Source organism: Hemiscyllium ocellatum, chromosome 5, assembly GCF_020745735.1.
Source record: "Hemiscyllium ocellatum isolate sHemOce1 chromosome 5, sHemOce1.pat.X.cur, whole genome shotgun sequence".
Lineage (NCBI taxonomy): Eukaryota > Metazoa > Chordata > Chondrichthyes > Orectolobiformes > Hemiscylliidae > Hemiscyllium > Hemiscyllium ocellatum.
This window is the reverse complement of record NC_083405.1, coordinates 61183911-61204845: the sequence shown is the minus strand read 5'-3', so window position 1 is coordinate 61204845 and position 20935 is coordinate 61183911. Positions and strand designations below refer to the sequence as shown.

The following is a 20935-nucleotide window of genomic DNA, read 5'->3' as shown; positions in this document are numbered from 1 at the left end:
TGTTTCACTTGTTGCTTTCCTTCTCTCTCATATTATCTTTGTCAACAAGAATCACACACCCTGCACCTGTCCTCCACCCCAACAAATGCATTAGAATCACAGAATCCCTACAGTGTGGAAGCTGGGTATTCGGTGCATGGAGTCCACACCAACCCTTGAAAGAGCATCCCACCCAGAACTACCCTATCCCCTGTAACCCTGCGTCTCCCATAGCTAATCCACCTAGCCTGCACATCCCTGGACACTATGGTCAATTTAGCTTGGACAATCCACCTAATCTGCACATCTCTGAACTGTGGGAGGAAACTGGAGCATCCAGAGGAAACCCACGCAGACATGGGGAGAATGTGTAAGCTCTGCACAGACAGTTGCCAAGGTTAGAATCAAAATTTGGTACCTGGTGTTGAGGCAGAAATGCTAACCACTAAGCCACAGTGCCATTCTATGCTGCCTTTCCTGCAGTTGCTGATTATGTTCATTGTATCCCTGCCGGGGCAGTCACAAGGATAGAAGATACCATCAAATAGCAAGCGCACACACTGGAAAACAAAGATTATTTACACACCCTCTCCTCTCTACTAACTGCTTTATTCCCTCAAGCAAAGGGGTATCTTTGCACCATTTCACCTTCTTTCAATAAGATAGTGGTTCTGTCCTCCCAGCATTAAACTTTAATAACCACGCAACCTCTAAATCTGCTTGATCCAAATACAGAGGTACCTCAATTATCCAAAAGACACAGGTATGCAGTATTTCTGGATGTATGTTTGCTTGCTGAGCTGGAAGGTTCACTTTCAGATGCTTTGTTCCCATACTAGGTAACATCTTCAGTGAACCTCTAGACGAAGCACTGATGATTCCTGCTTTCTACTTATATGTTTGGGTTTCTTTGGGTTGCTGATGTCATTTCCTGTAGTGAAACAGGATACATGAACATCAACTAGCCACAAAACAACATGACCCTCTTTCATAGTATCCTTACATACAGATGAGGAAGGACACCACTTCAACTGGGACAACACATCTATCCTAGGACAAGCCAAACAGAGACACACACAAAAATTCCTAGAAGCATGGCATTCCATCAGAACTGTATCAACAAACACATTGACTTGGACCTGATCTACCACCCCCTGAGAAAAAGAACAGGAAGTGACATCACCGACCCAAAGGAACCCAAACATATAAATAAAAAGCAGGAATCATCAACAGTGCTTCATCCAGAAGCTCACTGAAGAGATTACCTAGTATGGTGACGAAACATCTGCAAGTGAACCTTCCAACTCAGCAAGCAAACCTACATCCAAAACCTCAACCTAAGCTACAAATCTTCTCAAAGGCAGTATTTCATTCAGTTAACCGAATTCTGGATAACTGTATGGCGATCTTGCCAGATAATCCGATATTTGGATAAAAAAAAAGGTTCCTCTATACTGTTGCGCACACACAACACCACAGCAAACAGTAGTTTAGAGAAAAGGTATCTGCAGTAACAAAACAAATCCCCAGTTTTTCCTTCATCCGAAACAATTAACCTCTAAAATTTGCTGAAGAGCATGACACACTTCCATACATCGTTTTTTTAAAGGAATAAAAAGCATTGGTACTGATATAAAGAACAGGTCACATACCTGTGTTGCAGAAAACCTATGAAGGGAGCAATCCCAGTTCCAGGACCCACCATGATAATAGGAGCTGCCGTAACAGCAGGTAGATGGAAAAATGGGTTTTGCTGACTGAAGATTGATGCCTGCAGAAACAAGTTTATTCAGTAGTTCAACATCCAGAAGATCAATTCCAGAATTTGAAATAAAATGATGAGAAGAATTTTAAACAAAAAAAATTATTTCCAAGACAGCGAGACCGATTTTGGAAGGGGATGGGAGAGGTGGGTGGGTGTGGAATTTCCTGCTACTGGAGGAAATGCTGGATTCAGTCCTCCAAGCTTGCTCTGCCATTCAAAATGATGATGGCTGATCATCTATCTCAACACCATATTCCTGCTTTCTTCCCCTGCCCTGACATCTTTAAAAACTCAATGCTGGATTTCTGGCATGTCCCCACCTTGGACCATTTCAGAATGGGGAGAACAGTAACCATTTATTCCCCTTAATATGAAGGCCATAGTGAATACCAACTGTATTACCACAGTTAGCAGTTCACCCACTGAAACCAAATCCCAGCTGGTAAATGGAAATAGCCTCATGGCATCAGACTGGGTGGTCCAGCACTCCAACTAACAATAATCACCATGATTTGGAGATGCCAGTGTTGGACTGGGACATACAAAATTACAAATCACACAAGACCAGGTAATAATCCATCAGGTTTATTTGGAAGCACTAGCTTTCGGAGCACTGCTCCTTCATCAGGTGGTTGTGGAGTATAAAGATTGTAAAACACAGAATTTATAGCAAAAATTTACAGTGTGATGTAACTGAAATTTTATGTTGAAAAAAAACTGGATTGTTTGTTAAGTCTCTCATCTTTTAGAATGGGCATGAGGGTTTTAGTTGTTTCATAAAAAAATTCTGGAATTTTTAAAAAAATTACATTCTCATGCGAACATTAACAATAGGTGCTATGTCAGCTCAGATGTGCCCCGTGTGAGGCTGTGTCCCAATGTTCAGACTGATTCTAATCTTAAAAAAGGGATTTACAGAATCCTGCATGGATTATTGTAGTTTTTGAGCAAAATAAAATTCTACAGTACAAATTCACCCCACAAACATATGTGGGTGTGCGCACGGTGGGGGGGGGAATATGACTGTCTGTGAGAGTGTGTGTGTGTGTGTGTGTGTGTGTGCGCGCATGTGAGTGCGAGTGCAAAGGGCCTTAAATCTGTGAGAAGGTGCGTGAGTGTACGTGTGAGCATACAAGAGAGGGTCTGCATGAGTCGGTGTCTGTCTGGTGCAGTGGGGTCACCTGTAGTGCGACTTGAACCCAACGTCCCAGTTAAGGCCATCCCCACAGGACTGAACTTGGCTATCAGCCTCTGCTCAGCCACTTTGCATTGTTGCCCGTCCCAAAGTCCGCCTTGAAGGATGGTCACCCAAAGGTCTGGGGTCGAATGTCTTGGACCGCTGAAGTGTTCTCTGACTGGGTGGGAACACTCCTGTCTGTTGATTGTTGTGCAGTGTCCATTCATCCATTGCCGGAGCCTCTGCCTGGTGTCAGCAATGGACCGTGCCTCACGGAATCCTTATCCGCAGCATATGAGATTGACAACTTTGGCTGAGTCACACAAGTACCTGCCACATGATGCCCCCACATGTAATGGTGGTATCCGTGGTCGACACTCTGACATGTCTTGCAGCATCTACTGTGACACGGTTGTATGGTGTTGGCTTGAAAGCCGGGCAGTTTGCTGTGGACAATGATCTATTTGAGATTTGGGGGTTGTTTAAAAGGTGAGAAGTGGAGGTGTGGGGGAAGGTCTTGGCAAGGTGCTCATCCTCATTGGAAATGTGTTGCAGACTGTAATGAACATGGCATAGTTTTTCAGCTCCTAGGAAGTACTGGACGTTGAAGGGTTCGCTGTTGCTGCAGCTCGTGTCGGTCTCCTGAGGAGGTCATTATGGTTTCTCACTGTGGCGCTTCGCAATTGGTGGTCGATGAGCTGAGCATCATACCCAGTTCTTATGAGGGCATCCCTGAGTACTTCCAAGCGCTCGTCATGATCCTCCTCATCTGAACAGATCCTCTCTCATACACAAGTTCTCCCTCATACGCCCCCACACTCAGACGCACCCTCTCAGACTTATATCCCTTTACAGTCACACAGACACTCATACCTACCCCCCCCCCCCCACATACCACACACCCACAGATACATTTGTGAGGTGAAGTTATACTTGCAGAATTACATTTTATTTTGCTCAAAAACCGCATGAATCCACAAAAGAGTCTGTAAATCCCTTTTTTAGATTAGAATCAGTCTGAACATTGGGGCACAGACAGCTTCACACCTTCAATGTATTATCTGGGCTGACACGGTACCTATTGTGAAAGTCCACTTGAGAATGCAATTTTAAAAAGTTCTGGAATTTATATATGAAAGAACTGAAACCTACGTGTTCATTGTAAAAGATGAGAGACGTGACAAACAATCCAGGTCTTTTCAATACATGATTTCAGTTATGTCACACTGTAAACTTTTGCTATAAATCCTGTGTCTTATGGTCTTATACTCCACAACCATTTGATGAAGGAGCAGTGCTCTGAAAACCAGTGCTTCCAAATAAACCTGTTGGACTATAACATGATCATGTTGTGTGAATAATAACCATCGCATCCTCCACCCTCCCATCGGTGGCTGCATGTGATTGCAAGACGGTCATGGCTGCAGTCACAGTTGGCTCTGTGGTAGGAATTTCCCTCTGCATTGGCAAACACTTATTTTAACATTTTCAGACGGCATCTCTATCTTGAAGTGCCATTGCATTCTCCTGTTTAAAATCAGACATTCCAATTGCCAAAGTTCAGTGTGCCCATTCTTCCAGTGCTGATCGGTCTCCTATCGGCCTGCTCTAAGCTCATTAGACCTAACTGTAAAGGGAGGCAGCCAGTTAATGGATCACCATCTTCCAGGGTCCCACTGCTGGTAGCTCCAGACACTAAACCACTATTTAGTCCAGTACCAAGATTGGGGCTTTGGAATCCGGTCAAATATTTTTGGTCCCCATTTTCTGTACATCTGACCAGTCTAAACCAGGGGTCTGCTGATACCAAAGCAAACTGAGGTAGGCCTGGGAGAGGGTGCAGAAAGTTATGAGGAACCAGATGAGACCACTACACTTTTGTCTCAATCTGGTCAAAGACTAGTATCAAATTTTTAAATCGAAGGAAGTAAAAATTTGAGATTTCCAGCATTTGCTGAGAGAATAATGCCAAAAGATTCCACAGTACTGAATAAATAAATCTTTGTTACATCAGTTTAAGAGGAAAGCAATTTCATACTCCCTGTGCATCCAGAACTAACAGGATAAATATGGGTTAACAAATAAACTGTGATTGTACATCCTACAGAGCCCATCAAATAGCAGATACAATAAAGACAGGTCACCAGGATTTCTCAGCAACCCACAGGCTGTTAGTGTCACAGTAGGTCACATTGGTCTCATTAAAATTTTGCCTCCTTCACAATGGGTTCCAATTCTTTGAATTCCCTCAAAAGCCACTTCAACTCAAACTGCTCATTAATTGCTCACCTTTCAGTGATTCAAATCTCTCCTGAGACCATGTCCCACTGGGCTCTCAGAAACAGCACTTCTGTTTCTAATTGCCAGCACAAGTCTGGCTCTTATGTAGACAACTAGTTGGTACTGCCCTAGATTTCTCAGGAATCCAGTCTCTCTGTATCAGCTACAGCAAGCAAGTACTGGGCATGGACTTTCTTCACCCTCAGCTACCAAATGACATGCAGGACTCCAATAAACCCTGAAGAAGGAAATCAGAAGGGCAAAAAGGCAGCAAGAGATAGCCTTGGCTGAGAAGATTAGGATGAATCCAAAGAGGTTAACTATATTAAAGGAAAAGGAATAATGAGAGACAGAATAGAACCTCAACGAACAAAGTGGACATGTATGTATAGAACTGCAGGAGATGGGCAGGGTCCTCAATGAATCCTCCTGTGCTTACTGTGAAGAAAGAGATGAAGACCTGTGAACTTGGGCAAGTTAGTGGCCATATCTTAGGGACAGTCCATATTGCAGTAAAGGAGATGGTGGATGTATTAGAATGTACAAAAGGTGGATAGATCTCCTGGTCCTGACCAGATATGTCCAAGAATACTGCAAGGCTAGAAACGAAATTGCGGGGGCCATGGTTGATATTTTTGCATCATTATTAGCCACAGGTGAGCTCCTGAAAGACTGGAGGGTAGTGAATGTTGTGCCCTTATTTAACAAGGGCTGCAAAGAAAAACCATGGGAGCTGTAGTCCAGTAAGCCTAATATCTGTGGTAGGTAAGTTACTTAAGGTTCTGAGAGATAAGATATACATGCATTTGGAAAGACCGGGTTTCATTAGGAACAGCCATGCTTTACAAATTTGTTAGAATTCTTTGATGAAAAGGGCCAGGAAGGTGGACGACAGCAGGACGGTAGATGTAATCCATGGATTTCTGTAAGGCCTTTGATAAGATTCCACGTGGAATCTTCCAGGCTACTCTGGAAGGTTAGATTGCGTGGAATTCAGGGAGGGCTGGCAAAGTGGATACACAGTTGCCTTGATGGTAAAAAGCAGTAGGTAATAGTAACAATGCTTGTCAGACTGGAGGCCTGTGACTAGTGGAGTGCCTCAGGGATCAGTGCTGGGCCCATGACTGTTTGTTATTTATATCAACGATATGGATGAGAACGTACAAGGTATGATTTGTAAGTTTGCAAGTGACACTAAAATAAGCGGTACCGTGGACAGTGAGGAAGGTTACGAGAAATTACAGCAGGACCTTGATCAGCTGGGGAGGTGGACAAAGAAATGGCAAATGGAGTTCAATAGAGATAAGCATGAGGTCTTGCATTTTGGAAATTAGGAGCTTCATGGTAAATAGTGTGGCCTTAAGGAATATAGTGGAACAGAGGGACTTGAAGTTCAGGTGGACAGTTTTCTGAAAGTGGAGTCATAGATAGACAGGGCAGTGAAGAAAACTTGACACACTGGCCTTCATCAGTCAGGGCATTGAGTATAAAAGTTGGGAAATTTTGTTGCAGTTGTACTGGACGTTGGCGAGTCCACACTTGGAATATTGTGTTCAGTTGTGGTTACCTTGCTATAGGAAGGATGTTGTTAAACTGGAAAGAGTGCAGAAGAAATTTATAATGATGTTGCCAGGACCCAAGGGACTGAGTTATGAGGAGAGTTTGGACAAGCTCAGACTGTTTTCTTCAGAGTATAGGAGACAGAGGGGTATCTTACAGAAGTGTATAAGATCATGACAGGCATGAATAGGGTGAATGCACTCACTCTTTTTCCAAGGGTTGGGGAAATAGAGGGCTGGACGGCATCGGTTTAAGGTTAGAGGGGAAAGAATAAAAGGGAACCTATGGGGCAATGCTTTTTCACAGAGGGTGGTACGCATATGGAATGAGCTGCCAGTGCAAGTGGCTGAGGTGTGTACATTATCAACATTTAAAAGGCATTTGGACAAAATACACAGATAGGAAAGGTTCAGAAGGATATGGGCTAAGTGCAGGGGAATGGAGTTAGCATGGATGGACATTTTGATCAGCATGGACCAGTTTGGGCCAAAGGACCTGTCTCCGTGCTTTAGGACTCGAGTGACTTGAAGCCCAAGTTAACCAGCGCTGAAAGCATCACTTTAATTGTAGGTTTATTGGCTGCTCCTGCCTCTCCAACAAAAAAATCAGCGACTTACCACTGCCTTCTGTTTCTCTCAAGCTCTTGCTGTTTGAAGACTGCCGACAGCACCTCTACCTCTGCCTGGACATTGTCAACTCTTTCCAAACACCTGAACTGGTCAGCCTAAAAGGTAGCAACCCTCTGTTTCAGATGCTTTCACATCACTGACCTGGTTCCATGGACAACTGGTCATGCCCATATCCATAATGACTGGGTCCGTCAGCAGTTTAAAAAATAAATAAGAGCACAGAGCACATGCATCCTGTCATGTTGCTGCTCTGTATAAGCGTTGTACTCCTAGCATAGCAGGAAGTGGAGCTCTTCACTGGAGCTTTAAACAAACTAAGTTTGCATTTTGCGACAAAGGTTGCAAACTTATTTCAAGAGTCTAAAGAAAAACATTTGACAAGAATATAACTGCAAACTGAGTCGGAATATAGTGCACTGGAGGCAAGGCTTCACTTTCAGGTATTATCAAATGGTACATACCTGTGGCAATTCAAAGCCATTCGACAAACAGTCACCAATTATAGTTTCGTTCTCACAGTTTTGAAGCATTGGTGTAACTTGCTCTGCCAGCCAACCTGTACATACTCCTCTTCGATCTACAGGCTTCTCCGGGCAGGAGGGGAACTCCACAATATTGAAAACAAAGTGAAGTTTACCAGGATGATACTTGGGTGAACTGTAAAGGAATTTTAAATATAGCACTGAGTATCCGATACAAGAATGTAAATTACTGGAAAATCTCTTCATTGTAGATATACAATCCTTTTACAGGTCCATCTCCATCAGGATAGTTGCAGGGCTCCCTGCTTTTTCCTGGAAAAATGAGCTGAACCATCCCCACACACCACCACCTTCTTCCATCTGACCAAGCTTGTCCGAGAATCACAGAGTCCCTACAGTGTGGAAGCAGACCATTCGCTCCATCAAGTCCATATCCACCCTCCGAGAAGTATTCACTCAGAACCCCATCCTATCCCTGCAACCCTGCAATTCCCATGGGTAATCCACTTGGCCTGCACATCCTATGGGAAATTTGCATGGTCAATCCACATAACCTGCATATCCTTGGACTCTGGGAGGAAACTGGCGCACTCAGAGGAAACCCATGCAGACATGGGGAGGATGTCTGTTTGGAGTTCACACAGCTGCTGGAGGCTGGAATCGAACCTGGGTCGCTGGTACAGTGAGGTAGCGACGCTAATTACTGAGCCACCATTTAATCTGAACAGTTTCTTTTAACTCTTCTCACTTTCTTTAGGTCAAGGGGTGGCCACGGGTACCCACATGGGTCCCAGTTATGCCGGTTGCTGTGTGAGGTACACTCCTTGTTCCAGCCCTACTCCAGCCCCCCACCCACAACCCTTTCTCCAGTATATTGATGACATTGGTACTCCTTCTCTCACTCACACACACACACACACACACACACACACAATTGAGAAAGCTTATCTATTTTGCTTCCAATTTCCATCCTGCTTTCACCTTCACCTGCTCCATTTACAACTCCTCCCCTTCCTTGAAATCTGTTTCCATTTCCGGGGACAGGCTGGCCACTGGTATCCACTACAACCCAACCGACCCCCCCTAGTTACCTCACACCCTGCTTCCTATAAGGATTCGATTCCATTTTCCCAGTTCCGGTCTCCAGCATGTTTGTTCTGATGACGCTAACTTTGATAAGCGAGCCTTCGAAATGTCTACCTCCTTCCTCAATCGAGGATTTCCTAGCACAGTGGTTGACAGGAACCTCAGTTGAGTCCAGCTGTTCTCCCGCACATCAGCCCTCACTCCTCACATCCCTCCTCCAACTGTCCTCACCTACCACCCCATTAGCATCCACATCCAGAGGATCATTAGCTATCATTTCTGCCACCTCCAGCAGGATGCCACTCCTCGACACATTTCTCTGCACACCAGTGTCAGCCTTCCTCAATGACCATTTCCTCCATAGCACCCCGCTCCACTCTTCCTACACTCCTTTTATGAGCTAGGAATTCCAGCTCAGTTTATGTAATTTCAAACTAGCGGATAGAAGTGGAGCAGCAGAGAGCTTTGGAAAGTGAATAGAAGAGGTTTAAATTTTTGACTACTCATGGTACAGTTGACATTAGTGACGCGAAGGGATTTTGAAATGCACAACAAGGTAGAAGGAGTTATTGGAGGGTGCGGAATTGATAAAAGAGATAGGAAAGGACAAGGAGACAAACAAATCTGAACACATTGTATGATCTAATTTAAAAAGTAACAGAGGGACTAGGAGCCATAATAGATGTGGTAAAGCATGGAGGAACAAGATATTAGATCACTGAATTCTGGTACAGCTGACAAGATGCAGAGGTCAGATGCACTGTTACCTTGAGTTGCAATTATTCCACAGTTATAAATGGGTGACTTGGCAGCAGATAGGCTAAGACAGTGCAGACATCAGCAAGTTACGAAGATTAAAGGAAGGGCTCTTCATGACAAACTATGGGATTGGAAGTTCAATTCTGGGTCAAATAGGATGCAGTGATAACGAACAGTAAAGCTAACACAAAACAGGATAGGGATGGGATCAGTGGTAAGAAGGTGGGAGCTTAACCGTAGAAGACAAAGATCTTCCAAACAGTTAATTGTTCAATTCAGTTTAACTTGTTCCTTTTTTGTTTGGATATTAAAGCTCATGACTATTGAGGATGATCACGCCTAAGAACAACATCATTCATCACTGCCAACACAATATAAAACATTACCTGGCTGCTGAATAGGATCTAACTTGCAGTTTTGGTAAATGTTCTGAAACAGAGAAGAGATTTTAGAAAACAAAAGCTAGGATTGGGAAAGAAAGTAATATATTAATGTTTAATCTCTTTTATTTGGTACTTATAGTTAATTTAATATTGATTTACCTACAAAGGGATCAAAGCAGTACAGAATGTCCCACATCGACTTTGAAAAAGTTAGAAAATTCACTAGTGCTAACAGAATGCCTATGTCCAACAATACAGCCAAAATCTATGGCAACCATTTGCACAAAGTGTTTTCAACTCCAACAGGGCATCACATTACATCATGCAAAGCTTAGACAGAAAGCAGCAGTAGCAAACTCACAACAGAAATCAAATTTAAAAGCTGTAATGGAGACACAGATTTAAGATAAGTTGGTTTCCATTTGGAGGACCCAAGATTGTGATAACAAACTCGACACCTCCTTTGTATCAGTAATCATCAACTCAGATCACAAGTACCAGCACAAACACAGAAAAGTAATCAATAATGGAAAAGATAACGGTAATGGAACACAGCCCATGAGATTACTTAGCTGCAGAGTACAAACACAGCAGCACTGGCAGTTTAACCTTGAAAAAAAGACGAATGATTAGTTTGTATGTGCAGATGTACTGCTAACTGCTGCAGCTGTAAAACTCTTCCAAGAGCATGCTAAACTCAAGAATTCACAGAAATATTCAAAATTCAGACACTAAACTCAATAATATCCCATAGTATCAGAATGTAATCAGCAGGAAGGATATACAAGAACAAATATGCAAGAAAATTATACAGAGAATTGCTAGGTGCTTAATCAGGGAGCCAGTGCTGACATAATGTGGCTAACTGGCCTCTTTCAACATGTGTAATGCCTCTGGGATTAAACAAAATGTCAGAGAAGACTCAACAACCTAAACAGATGCCAAAAGGTGGAAACAGAAAAAACATTTATACATTCAAATATTCACTTAATGGAAAGAGCCCCACAAGCTAACTACCAAACTGAAAAATAAAGACACACGGAGTAGTTCATGCTAAGCTTTTATACTTCATTTTATCTGGAATCTCGACAGCGGGGGGGTAAAGAAAAGTGAGGTGACTAACCTAATAGTAGGCTAAGCGGTGGATGACATGATGGAAGGGCACGAAGGATATCAAGTAGGCAAATATTATGGTCTCTCATATACCGGGTGTAGTCCGCAGCACCCTGTCTGCTACTCAGCTCTTGGAGTCTCCGTTTCTCAAAAGAATCAGAGGTGTGTTCAGCTAAAGCTCGCAAACATGCCTAAAATATACACACAGTTTGAAATAAATCAAAATCATGCATTAAAAAAAACTGTTCTTAAAAATAATAACTGCCGTTTCATGAACACTCTGACTTGCTAGGACCCATCTATCCTATTCCTTTTCCTTCTCTATGCCTCTCCTCAAAATAAACTTGAGTGAGTTTTAGCTCCCCATATTCTCTTTTCTTGTCTGGCCAAACATTCTTTTATATGATAAACTTTGCTTAAATAGAAGCAAATGTTTTTCAGTTTAAAGCTGAAAAAGTTGTTCTATCAAATTTATACAAAAATTAAATTTGGATATTTCAACTTACTGGTTTGCTGTCTGAAAATTCTTCAATGGAATTCAGTCACTGGAGATCCTACTGACTGAACACCAGATTCAAACTTACGTCAGAAAATAAAATCAACAGATGTCTCTGGGTCTTAGTATACGGCTTCTTTATTGATGTTAATAATGATGCGCATGATTGACAGTGAAATCTAGGCCACTAATTGACAGCTCCCTACCCATTTCCTTAATTTCTCTCATTTAGCACTTTTTAAAAGATTTGTTCGAGGGATATGGATGTGGTTGGCTAGCCACCATTTATTGCCCATCCTTATTTGCCCAGATGGGAATTATGAGTCAACACATTGCTGTGAGTCTGAAGTCAAATGCATGCCAGATCAGACATGGTTGGCAGATTTTCTTCCCTCCAGAAAATTATTAGTGAATGAAACGGGGTTTTTAAAACTACAATTGACAGTGCTTATATAGTCACCATTAGGCTAGACATTTTTTCCAGACTTTTATCAAATTCAAAATGTCAACACTTGCCATGGTACCACGATATGTACCACAATGACACACTTCCTCCAAAAAAATGTATACAAGACAGACCACGATGAAAGGAGCATCTGAATCGAGAAAATGATACGGTTGATCACCCTATGGTTAATGGTGCCCGCCCCCTCACCCCAAGGAGCTGCAAATGGATTTCTCACACACTTGAGTGTTTTACAAATATGAAAATTTCAACTAGGTTATGTGGGTTTTCCTAATTTGTATATATGTTATTGAAATCACACATTGAAATCTCATCCTTGTTCCCACAGGCAAGATGGGATAGTTGGTGAGTTACAGTCCAATGATACAATTACAGATGCTGTTAAAAAGTAATATTATTGATTTATCATTGCATGTCGCTATAGCTGTTTAACTGTATGACTTCAAACAGAATGACCTCAGAACTATAACACCTGTGTACATACCTTTTTGGGAACTGATCGTATCTCGAGGCACCAAGTCAGAATGAATTGCAGTGTGCTTTTTTTCGGTATGTATTCAGGCAGGTGAGCACCTTAAAACAAAATGTTATTTTTGTAAGCCTTGCAAAAAGAATTCACATATAAAAATTTCAGAGCAGTTTTCACACCATTTGCACATCAACTTCCACCAAGGTGACAAAATATAACCTTGCTGTAATTAAAGCACCAAACTCATGTCCTCATTTTTATATCAGTTGCATTTGAGAAATGTTCTGAAGTTACCTCAAAAAGCCTTTTATGTTTATTAGACCAAATCAGCTGATACTCAAAAATCAACTTGCGTAAAATTATACACATTTAAGAAAATGTACGTAACAGATTCATTGGCCTGGATCAACTTGTCGCCATAACAATGTCATATCATGTCCGGGAAGTAAACGGCTAAAATTGAAGCAATAGGCTACAGCCTAAAACATGAGGAGGAAACAAAAAGCAAAAATAAAACACACTCTGGATGCTGGTGACCTGAAATAAAAGCAAAAAGAAAAGTTGAAAAACTCAGCAGGTCTGGCAGCATCTGTAGAGAGTGAGAAACAACTTCAATGTTTCCAGCCTTCTTCTCAACCTTGCCACATCCAGAAGTGAGGAAGGGTAAATCCCAATGGTAGGGACACATGGAACCATGGGTATGGAGTATTTGCTCCTGCCAAGAATTCAGCACCACTGTCATGTACTCAATTACTCTTCCTACCCCAGAATATTTACTGAAAAACATCTGTTCAATTTTCATGCAAATTAAATATTATTTCCTTCCATCATGGGTGCCGTGCCAGAGATGCCAACAGCTTGGTTGAAATTTTATTCAAATTAACATTATACTGCAGGCTGAGGCCTCATGGTTTATTCCTTTACAAAGTAAATCATTATTAACCTTCGATTTTCTATAATAAACTGGCTGACAATTTACTTGATGATGCCTTAGTTCACACAGGAAAGGATACATAATTATATCTATAGAAACACTATTTAAATCGAAAACTGAATATGTTGCAAGTTGAATGTGTTGGTTTGACAATATGGAGGACAAATGATATATTTAAATGAAAATCCGATTTAATTTTATTTGTATCCAACTTGTACTAAAAAGCTTGGGTTGATAAGTAACATTTATTCAACATAAGTGTCAGGCAATGACAATAACTACCTCCAAGTCAGTTTAGCCATCACCCTTTATGTTCAATAGCATCACTATAGCCCAATCACCATTAACATTCTGCAGCATTACCACTAATCAGAAAATGAACTGACCGAGCCATGTAAATACTGAGCTTACAAGAGCAGGACAGTGGGTAGGAATTCTGTACTATGTAACTCAACTCAACCACACAAACATGATTATTCACCCACCAGCAATGTATTCGTATAGTAACAACATCCCTTTTTGTACTGACGTATGGGGAATGTGAACAGGTGCAAAACAAATGTGGAAAAACACTCAGAATCCCCAGTAGAAAGGAAAATGACAAAAATTATGGAATGTAGGATATTCAAGTGATACATTAGGTAAAGAAGTGATTTAAGTTCTTCCCTGTGCCCCCCAAAATAAATGACACACGCTTCTATGTGCAAACCTAAACACACCTTCCACAGGCTGATGAGATCACAGCTAATGTAATTTAAATCACAGATGCACAAAGCTGATACAATAAATAGGATTGTAACCACCTGGTTAAATGTATCTTGACTGTTGATCCCTGATTTAAATTTAACAATTGATACAGCTTTCATTACTCTAAGAACCAGAAACTTTGTGTAGTAGCTTCTGAAATCATGGAGATTCAAACTGGAGATTCTACCATTCACTGCCCAAGCGATTTAAAAGTTGTGTTTTGGATCCCAGTTATTGAAGTATTTCCTTTGTGTACCGATTTAAGACTATTCTCTTCCGGCCTCCCCAGGGCAAGAGCAGCCCCATTCTCTCCCCACCTAAAACCCCTCCAAATGTACAACCTCTTTATCCCTGTCAGGCAGCCACATCACCCTTGTACCTTTCCACTGAGACACACCCACCCTGTACCTAGCCATAGGCCATCACAGCCTTGATACGACACAAATTCACACTCCTCAGCCTCAGTCCACAATAGATACACCCCTGACAGTCTCCCTCACTGCCAACATCTACTTTCCTTGTTACTGGTTGCTCCTTTAATCAGGAGCTAATTCTCTCCAATTCCTATCATGCTAGCCATTACTGTCACTTTCTTCTGATCAGCCACCCCAACAAATGAATTTTCAGGACGTTAGGGGTACATTCTGAGCATGTTTGGAGCACTGCTCCTCACAATTCAAAGCCTGCCCAACATCTACATGGCACAAGTCAGCACACGTACAGTTCGACGGCATCCAAGACAAAGGCAGCATCCGGCTCCCCATCCCAACAATTTGCTTCATTAGGGCTCCAACCACAGCCTTAAACAATTACCATGCATTGTCTGTGTGCATTCATGTAACACTGCTGGCAAGGCCAGCATTTATTGCCAATCCTCAAGGAATTTGACTCTATAATTTGCATTGGAGTTTGTATACAACATTGCCAACACAGAAGAAAAAAAAATCCTGTCAATACAAAGGTATCAAAATTAATGAAAACAAAAACAATCTTGGATAAGATTGTTGGTACTTAAAGCTGACAAAGCATTGGGATCAGATCAATTGCACCCAAGGATCTTGAAGTAAGTGGGGATTGAAATTGTAGAGGCACTGGCAACAATCTTTCAGAGCAGTGTTCTCTGCTCTGGTGAGATGCCAGAAGATTACAGAATTGCCAACATTACAGACCTGCTCAAATGAAGTTGAAGGACTAAAAGCAATTATAGATCAGTTAGTTTAACATCACTAAAAGGGAAACAATTTTTCATGACGGGATTAATACTCATTTGGAGAAAAGTGGGCTGATTAAGAGTCAGCATGGATTTCTAAAAGGGAAATCTGGTTTAACGAACTTAGGAGTTTTTTGAAGACATAATGGAAAGGTTCAATGAGAGTAATGCGGTTGATGTGGTGTGCAAGAATGTCCAGAAAGCATTTGATCCAGTGCCTCGCAATAGATGAGAAAAGTTTAGCTCATAGTATGAAAGGGACGACAACAATGTGGATACAAAATTGGCTGAGTGGTGGAAAACAAAGAGTAATGGTCAATGAATACGTTTCAGGCTGGAGGGATGATTGTAGTGTAGGCTGTTATTGGGACATTGATTTTTTTTTAAGCAAAGCAATTATGAATGACCTAGATCTCAGTATGCAGGGGATACTTTCCAAGCTTGCAGACGATACTAAACTTGGGAGAATTTTAAACTGAGGAGGATAGCATGGAACTCCGGAAAAGGACATTGACAAGTTGGTGGCCAGGGAAGATAGGTGGCAGATGAAGTTCAATGCAGAGATGCATTTAGAGTCATAGAGATATACAGCACAGGAACAGACGCTGTGGTCCAACTCGTCCATGCCGACCAGATATCCTAACCTAATCTAGTCCCATTTGCCAGTACTTAGCCCATATCCCTCTAAACCCTTGCTATTCATATACCCATCCATTCTGATAACATCATTCTGATAGGAGGGATACCAGAATTGCACACAATATTCCAAAATAGACTTTTGGTTGGTAGAACACTGAAAGACAATATAGATTGAGGGGGAACATTTCAAAAGGGAGCGCAGGAGCAGAAGGACCTGGTGTATATGTGCACAGGTCATTGAAGATAGCAGGACAGGTGAAGACAGAAGGAAATACATCATATAGTGTTATTGGCTTTATTCATAGGGACATATATAGTACAAAGAATAAGGAGGTGATATTGTACTTGTAAAAAAAACACATTCAATCTCAGATGGGTTATTGTGTACAGTTCTGGGTGCCACATTATAGGCAAAGGTGCAAATGCATGATAGAAAGTGCAAAGCAAGCTACTAGAATGGCTCAAGGAACGAGAAACCTCAGGTATGGAGATAGATTGAAGATACTGGGACTGTTCTCGTTGGAGGTAGAGAAATGTAAAGAGATCGTACTGAGGTTTCCCAAATCATGACCAGGCTGAACAGAGTAGATAGAGTGAATCTGTTTTTACTTGTAAAAGAAACAACAATGGAAGGGCAAAACTTTTAAAGCATTGTGCAAACAAAGCAAGGGTGATGTGAGAGAACTTTTTCACACACTCAGTCAGTTGTTGGGTATGGAATGCATTCCCTGGAAATATGGTGGAAGTAGATTCAATTGAGATTCAAGAGAACATTGATTGATTTTGTTTTGAATTGTAATGATGTGCAGGGATATGGGGAAAACATGCAGGAGATTGGCACTAGTTTACACAGCCAGTACAGGCATGATGAGCTGTATGGCCACACTAATAATTGCATGACTGAACTCAGCCTGCTAAAGGAGCTTTTCATAAACACTACCTTGTGTGCACAGCTATCTCCTGCTTCCTCTCAGAGATTTTAAACCATCTCAACTCTATCATTACTCTGTCTTCATGTTTAGAAACTTTCCCAAATCACGCCGTTTGAGTTATTCTTTGGTCATTGTTCTAGACCCCTTTGTCTACAACCTGCTTTGTTGTTATTTCTATAATGCATCCTTCTCATTTTTGTAATCTAATCCAGATATGTACACTACATATGTTAATTTTTATATGAGGTTAGTTGTATTTTCAAGTTGTAATGCGGCAACCAAATTTTAAAAAGATACAAAAATACAAATTTTATTGAAACATTTCCATTTACAGAACAAAAAGCATAATATCAATGGCTACTTAAAATCAAATTTTAGGATTTGCACCTGTTTTCACAGCCATACATTCCATTACCCAGATACTTGACAGTATCTATCAGCACCATGTTTTGAAGACATTTCAATATCATAGTAATCTTTATCAAATTCACTTACAATTTTGCTTCAATTGAAAACATGCTGCCTGCTACAATTTTCCAACATTAACAAATCAAAGTGAAATGTGCCAGTCACCAATTTGGACAGAATCTGCACTTGTATGGCCCACTGACTGCCAAATTATTCAGGAAGAGAATCTTCCGGTTTTTATATCAAAGACATTATAACATTACCCTTTGGCTGAGCTAATTTAAAAAGACAATTATGATTTTGATTTAATTAGATTAGATTCCCTACAGTGTGGAAACAGGCCCTTCGGCCCAATAAGTCCAAACCGACCCACCGAAGTGTAACCCACCCAGACCCATTTCCCTTTGACTAATGCACCTAACACTACAGGCAATTTAGCCTGGCCAATTCACCTGACCTGCACATCTTTTAGATTGAGGGGGGAAACCGGAGCACCCGGAGGAAACCCACACAGACACAGAGAATGTGCAAACTCCACACAGACAGTCCCCCGAGGCTGAAATTGAACCCAGGTCCCTGGCACTGTGAGGCAAAAGTGCAAACCATTGAGCCACCGTGCCACCGTGCACAAAGTGAAACTGCACAATAGGACAATAGAAATGAAAGACTCTCATTTTCGGTTACCTTTTTTCTTATTGTTTGGTATAATGCTTATTTCAACCACATGGTCTTTCTTGTTTGCAAGTCCAATCCTCTGAATTAGTTCTTCCACCTCACTCTTATTATTAGGACATATAATGCTGAAAGCATCTCCAGGTTCATACGTCATTGAGGTTTTCTGCAAAATAAGAAAATAATTATGTTATGCATTATTTGTAGTGATCCACAGATCACACAAGACTATTTCCCCAAATTATGGTGGTGGTGCAGGATTTGCTGTGTAATAAATCCTCAACACACTGTATGGCTTGGCTGGACTGTCTATCACCATAAGGCAAATTTGCTAACACCATCTTCCTTTAAATCTGTACAGCTTAATTGTCTAGTGTGGTGTAGGAAAGCTACTATACAGACCAAAGAGAAGCTCTTCTGCTTTGTTCCAGTGAACCACAATACCAACTAGAGGAAGAACACCTCATTTTCAGTTTAGGCTCTTTATGGTCTTCTGAACTCAACATGGAGTTCAACAATTTCAGCTAATGAACCTTCGCCACTTCCTTCCCACTCCATTCCCAGCCCCAGCCAGTGTCTGGATTTCTTGGCTTTAGTTTTCAGCACAGCTTAGGAACATAGGAACAGGAGTAGGCTATTCAGCCCCTCAAACCTATTCCACCATTCAATGAAATCGTGGCTAACCTGTGACCTAATTCCATATAACTGCATTTGGGCCATATCCCTTAATATCTTTGCTTCATAAAAATGTATCCATTTCAGATTTGAAAATATTAACTGATCCAGCATTAACTGCCATTTATGGAAGAGAGAGGAGTTCCAAACACCTAACATCATTGAGTACAGGAGTTGGGAGGTCATGTTGCAGCTGTACAGGACATTGGTTAGGCAATTTTTGGAATATTGTATGCAATTCTGGTCTCCCTCCTATCAGAAGAAGGTTTGTGATACATCCTTCACAAAGGACCTTTGAGCCAAGGGACCTAGGTTCGAGTTCCACCTCCATTCGTGGTGCATCGTAACATGTCAAACAGGTTGATTAAAAATCATCTTCTCTGGGCCTCCTTCACTTCCCAACAACCAGTACTGCTCCCTTTGCCTTTTGTATTTTATAATAACACATCAACTAGCTATTGCATTCATTTACCAGGTCTACTTAGATTACACCAAATTACACCGACTATCAACATCCTATGAATCTTTTATGGCAAGCATCAAAATTTCAATGCTGGAAAACGTATAAAGGACTAAAAATGAAATAATTACAGTATTTTTTCCTTGTGGTTCTATGCTTTCATCTATTTGAGCGCATTGACAAACCAGGGTGAAAAACTACATGAATTCAAGAAGGCTGTGAAATATCTTGGCCACCATGTGTATCACAATGGGCAGTTTTAAAATGCAGCTTTGTATGGAGATAACCAAATACAAAGGATATGAAATTAGCTATACTGAAGAAAACATAGGATTGACATTTGCAGAATTTAACTCGTCAGGATACCGTGGAAGAACACCAGACAACACACTTAAATTTTAAAAATCTGCAAACAACAAAAAAAATGTATTTTGGCTGCTTTTCTTAAAGAAAATTACATCCAATGACCAGCATGCAGGACGGGAGAAAGCAGGGGAGGGGTGGCAGTGGTATAAACTGAAAGAAGTCAGGAAGCATGGCTCATTCGTATTATATCTATTCTGGCTCATTTCTTGTCATGAGAAAATTTGATAGTTAAGGTAAGAACTTCCGAATTGATGTTTGATCAGGCTACATCCTCTGTCCTTGCCATAAGCTTTAATAGTGATGTTAACTTACTTCATAATTGGTTTCCTGGTCTTCAATAGTTGAAGCAACACGATTATAAATACCAAACCATACTGCACGAGCAAACTGACATCAGAACCAGAATCTGGCAGACGGTGCACTAATGCATCATCAAATATGCCAAAAGCTCAGGCAGGAAACCTGAGCAACTAAACCAACAGAGAAATGGCATCCTGACAAGTAGTTCAGAACGGGGAGAATCTGAGATGAAATTAGAAATTACTGATGAGAGTTTGGAAGGTAGAGGGAACACAGGCCAAGTCTGAGTTTAGTAAAGCTACAATGGCATCTATTTTAATGCCTGGAACCTAAGGAGACCTTGGGGTACAGGTTCATAGTTCCCTTGAAGGTGGAGTTGCAGGTAGACAGGTTAGTGAAGGCAGCACTTGGAACACATTATTGGTCAGTGCGTTAAGTACAGTCAGATCTGCTATAACGCAGTCATTCCATTTTCATGCAATTCCGTGTTACAACAAAATTGTGTAATAGCAGCACCATTTAAACTAAAAGGGGCCAGAATCCCATTATAACCAAAACACATTTTAAAAGTTCACTTTCGAAACGTTGACAGATTGGGGACAATCACATCATAGCAAATTCGCATTAACGAAACATGTGCTATAGGAGAAAGACCTGTACAGGAGTTGGAATGTCATGTAGCAGCTATACAGGACATTGGTTAGGCCACTTTTGGAATACTGCCTTCAATTCTAGTCCCTGCTATAGGAAGGCTGTTGTTAAATTTGAAAGGGTGCAGAAAAGACTTACAAGGATGTTGCCAGGTTTGGTGGGTTTCAGCTATAGGGAGAGGCTGAACAGCCTGGGAGTGTTTTCCCTGGAGCATTGGAGGCTGTACAGGCTTATAAAATCATGAGGGGCATGGATAGGTTAAATGGCCAAAGTCTTTTTCCCAGAGAAACTAGACAG

General features: G+C 41.3%; 1 protein-coding gene across 4 annotated transcripts in view; it reads right to left on the bottom strand.

Annotated features, from left to right (window-relative positions):
* Positions 1-20935, bottom strand: part of mtrr (5-methyltetrahydrofolate-homocysteine methyltransferase reductase) — a 79703-nt gene that overhangs the window by 32255 nt on the left and 26513 nt on the right. For all 4 annotated transcript variants that reach the window (XM_060825470.1, XM_060825468.1, XM_060825471.1 and 1 more), the window contains 6 exons: positions 18199-18352; positions 12660-12748; positions 11224-11404; positions 10104-10146; positions 7852-8047; positions 1632-1750 (listed from right to left, as the gene is read on the bottom strand). In XM_060825470.1, the coding sequence (XP_060681453.1) occupies positions 1632-1750; positions 7852-8047; positions 10104-10146; positions 11224-11404; positions 12660-12748; positions 18199-18352 (782 nt within the window). The remainder of the gene's footprint in view (positions 1-1631; positions 1751-7851; positions 8048-10103; positions 10147-11223; positions 11405-12659; positions 12749-18198; positions 18353-20935) is intronic.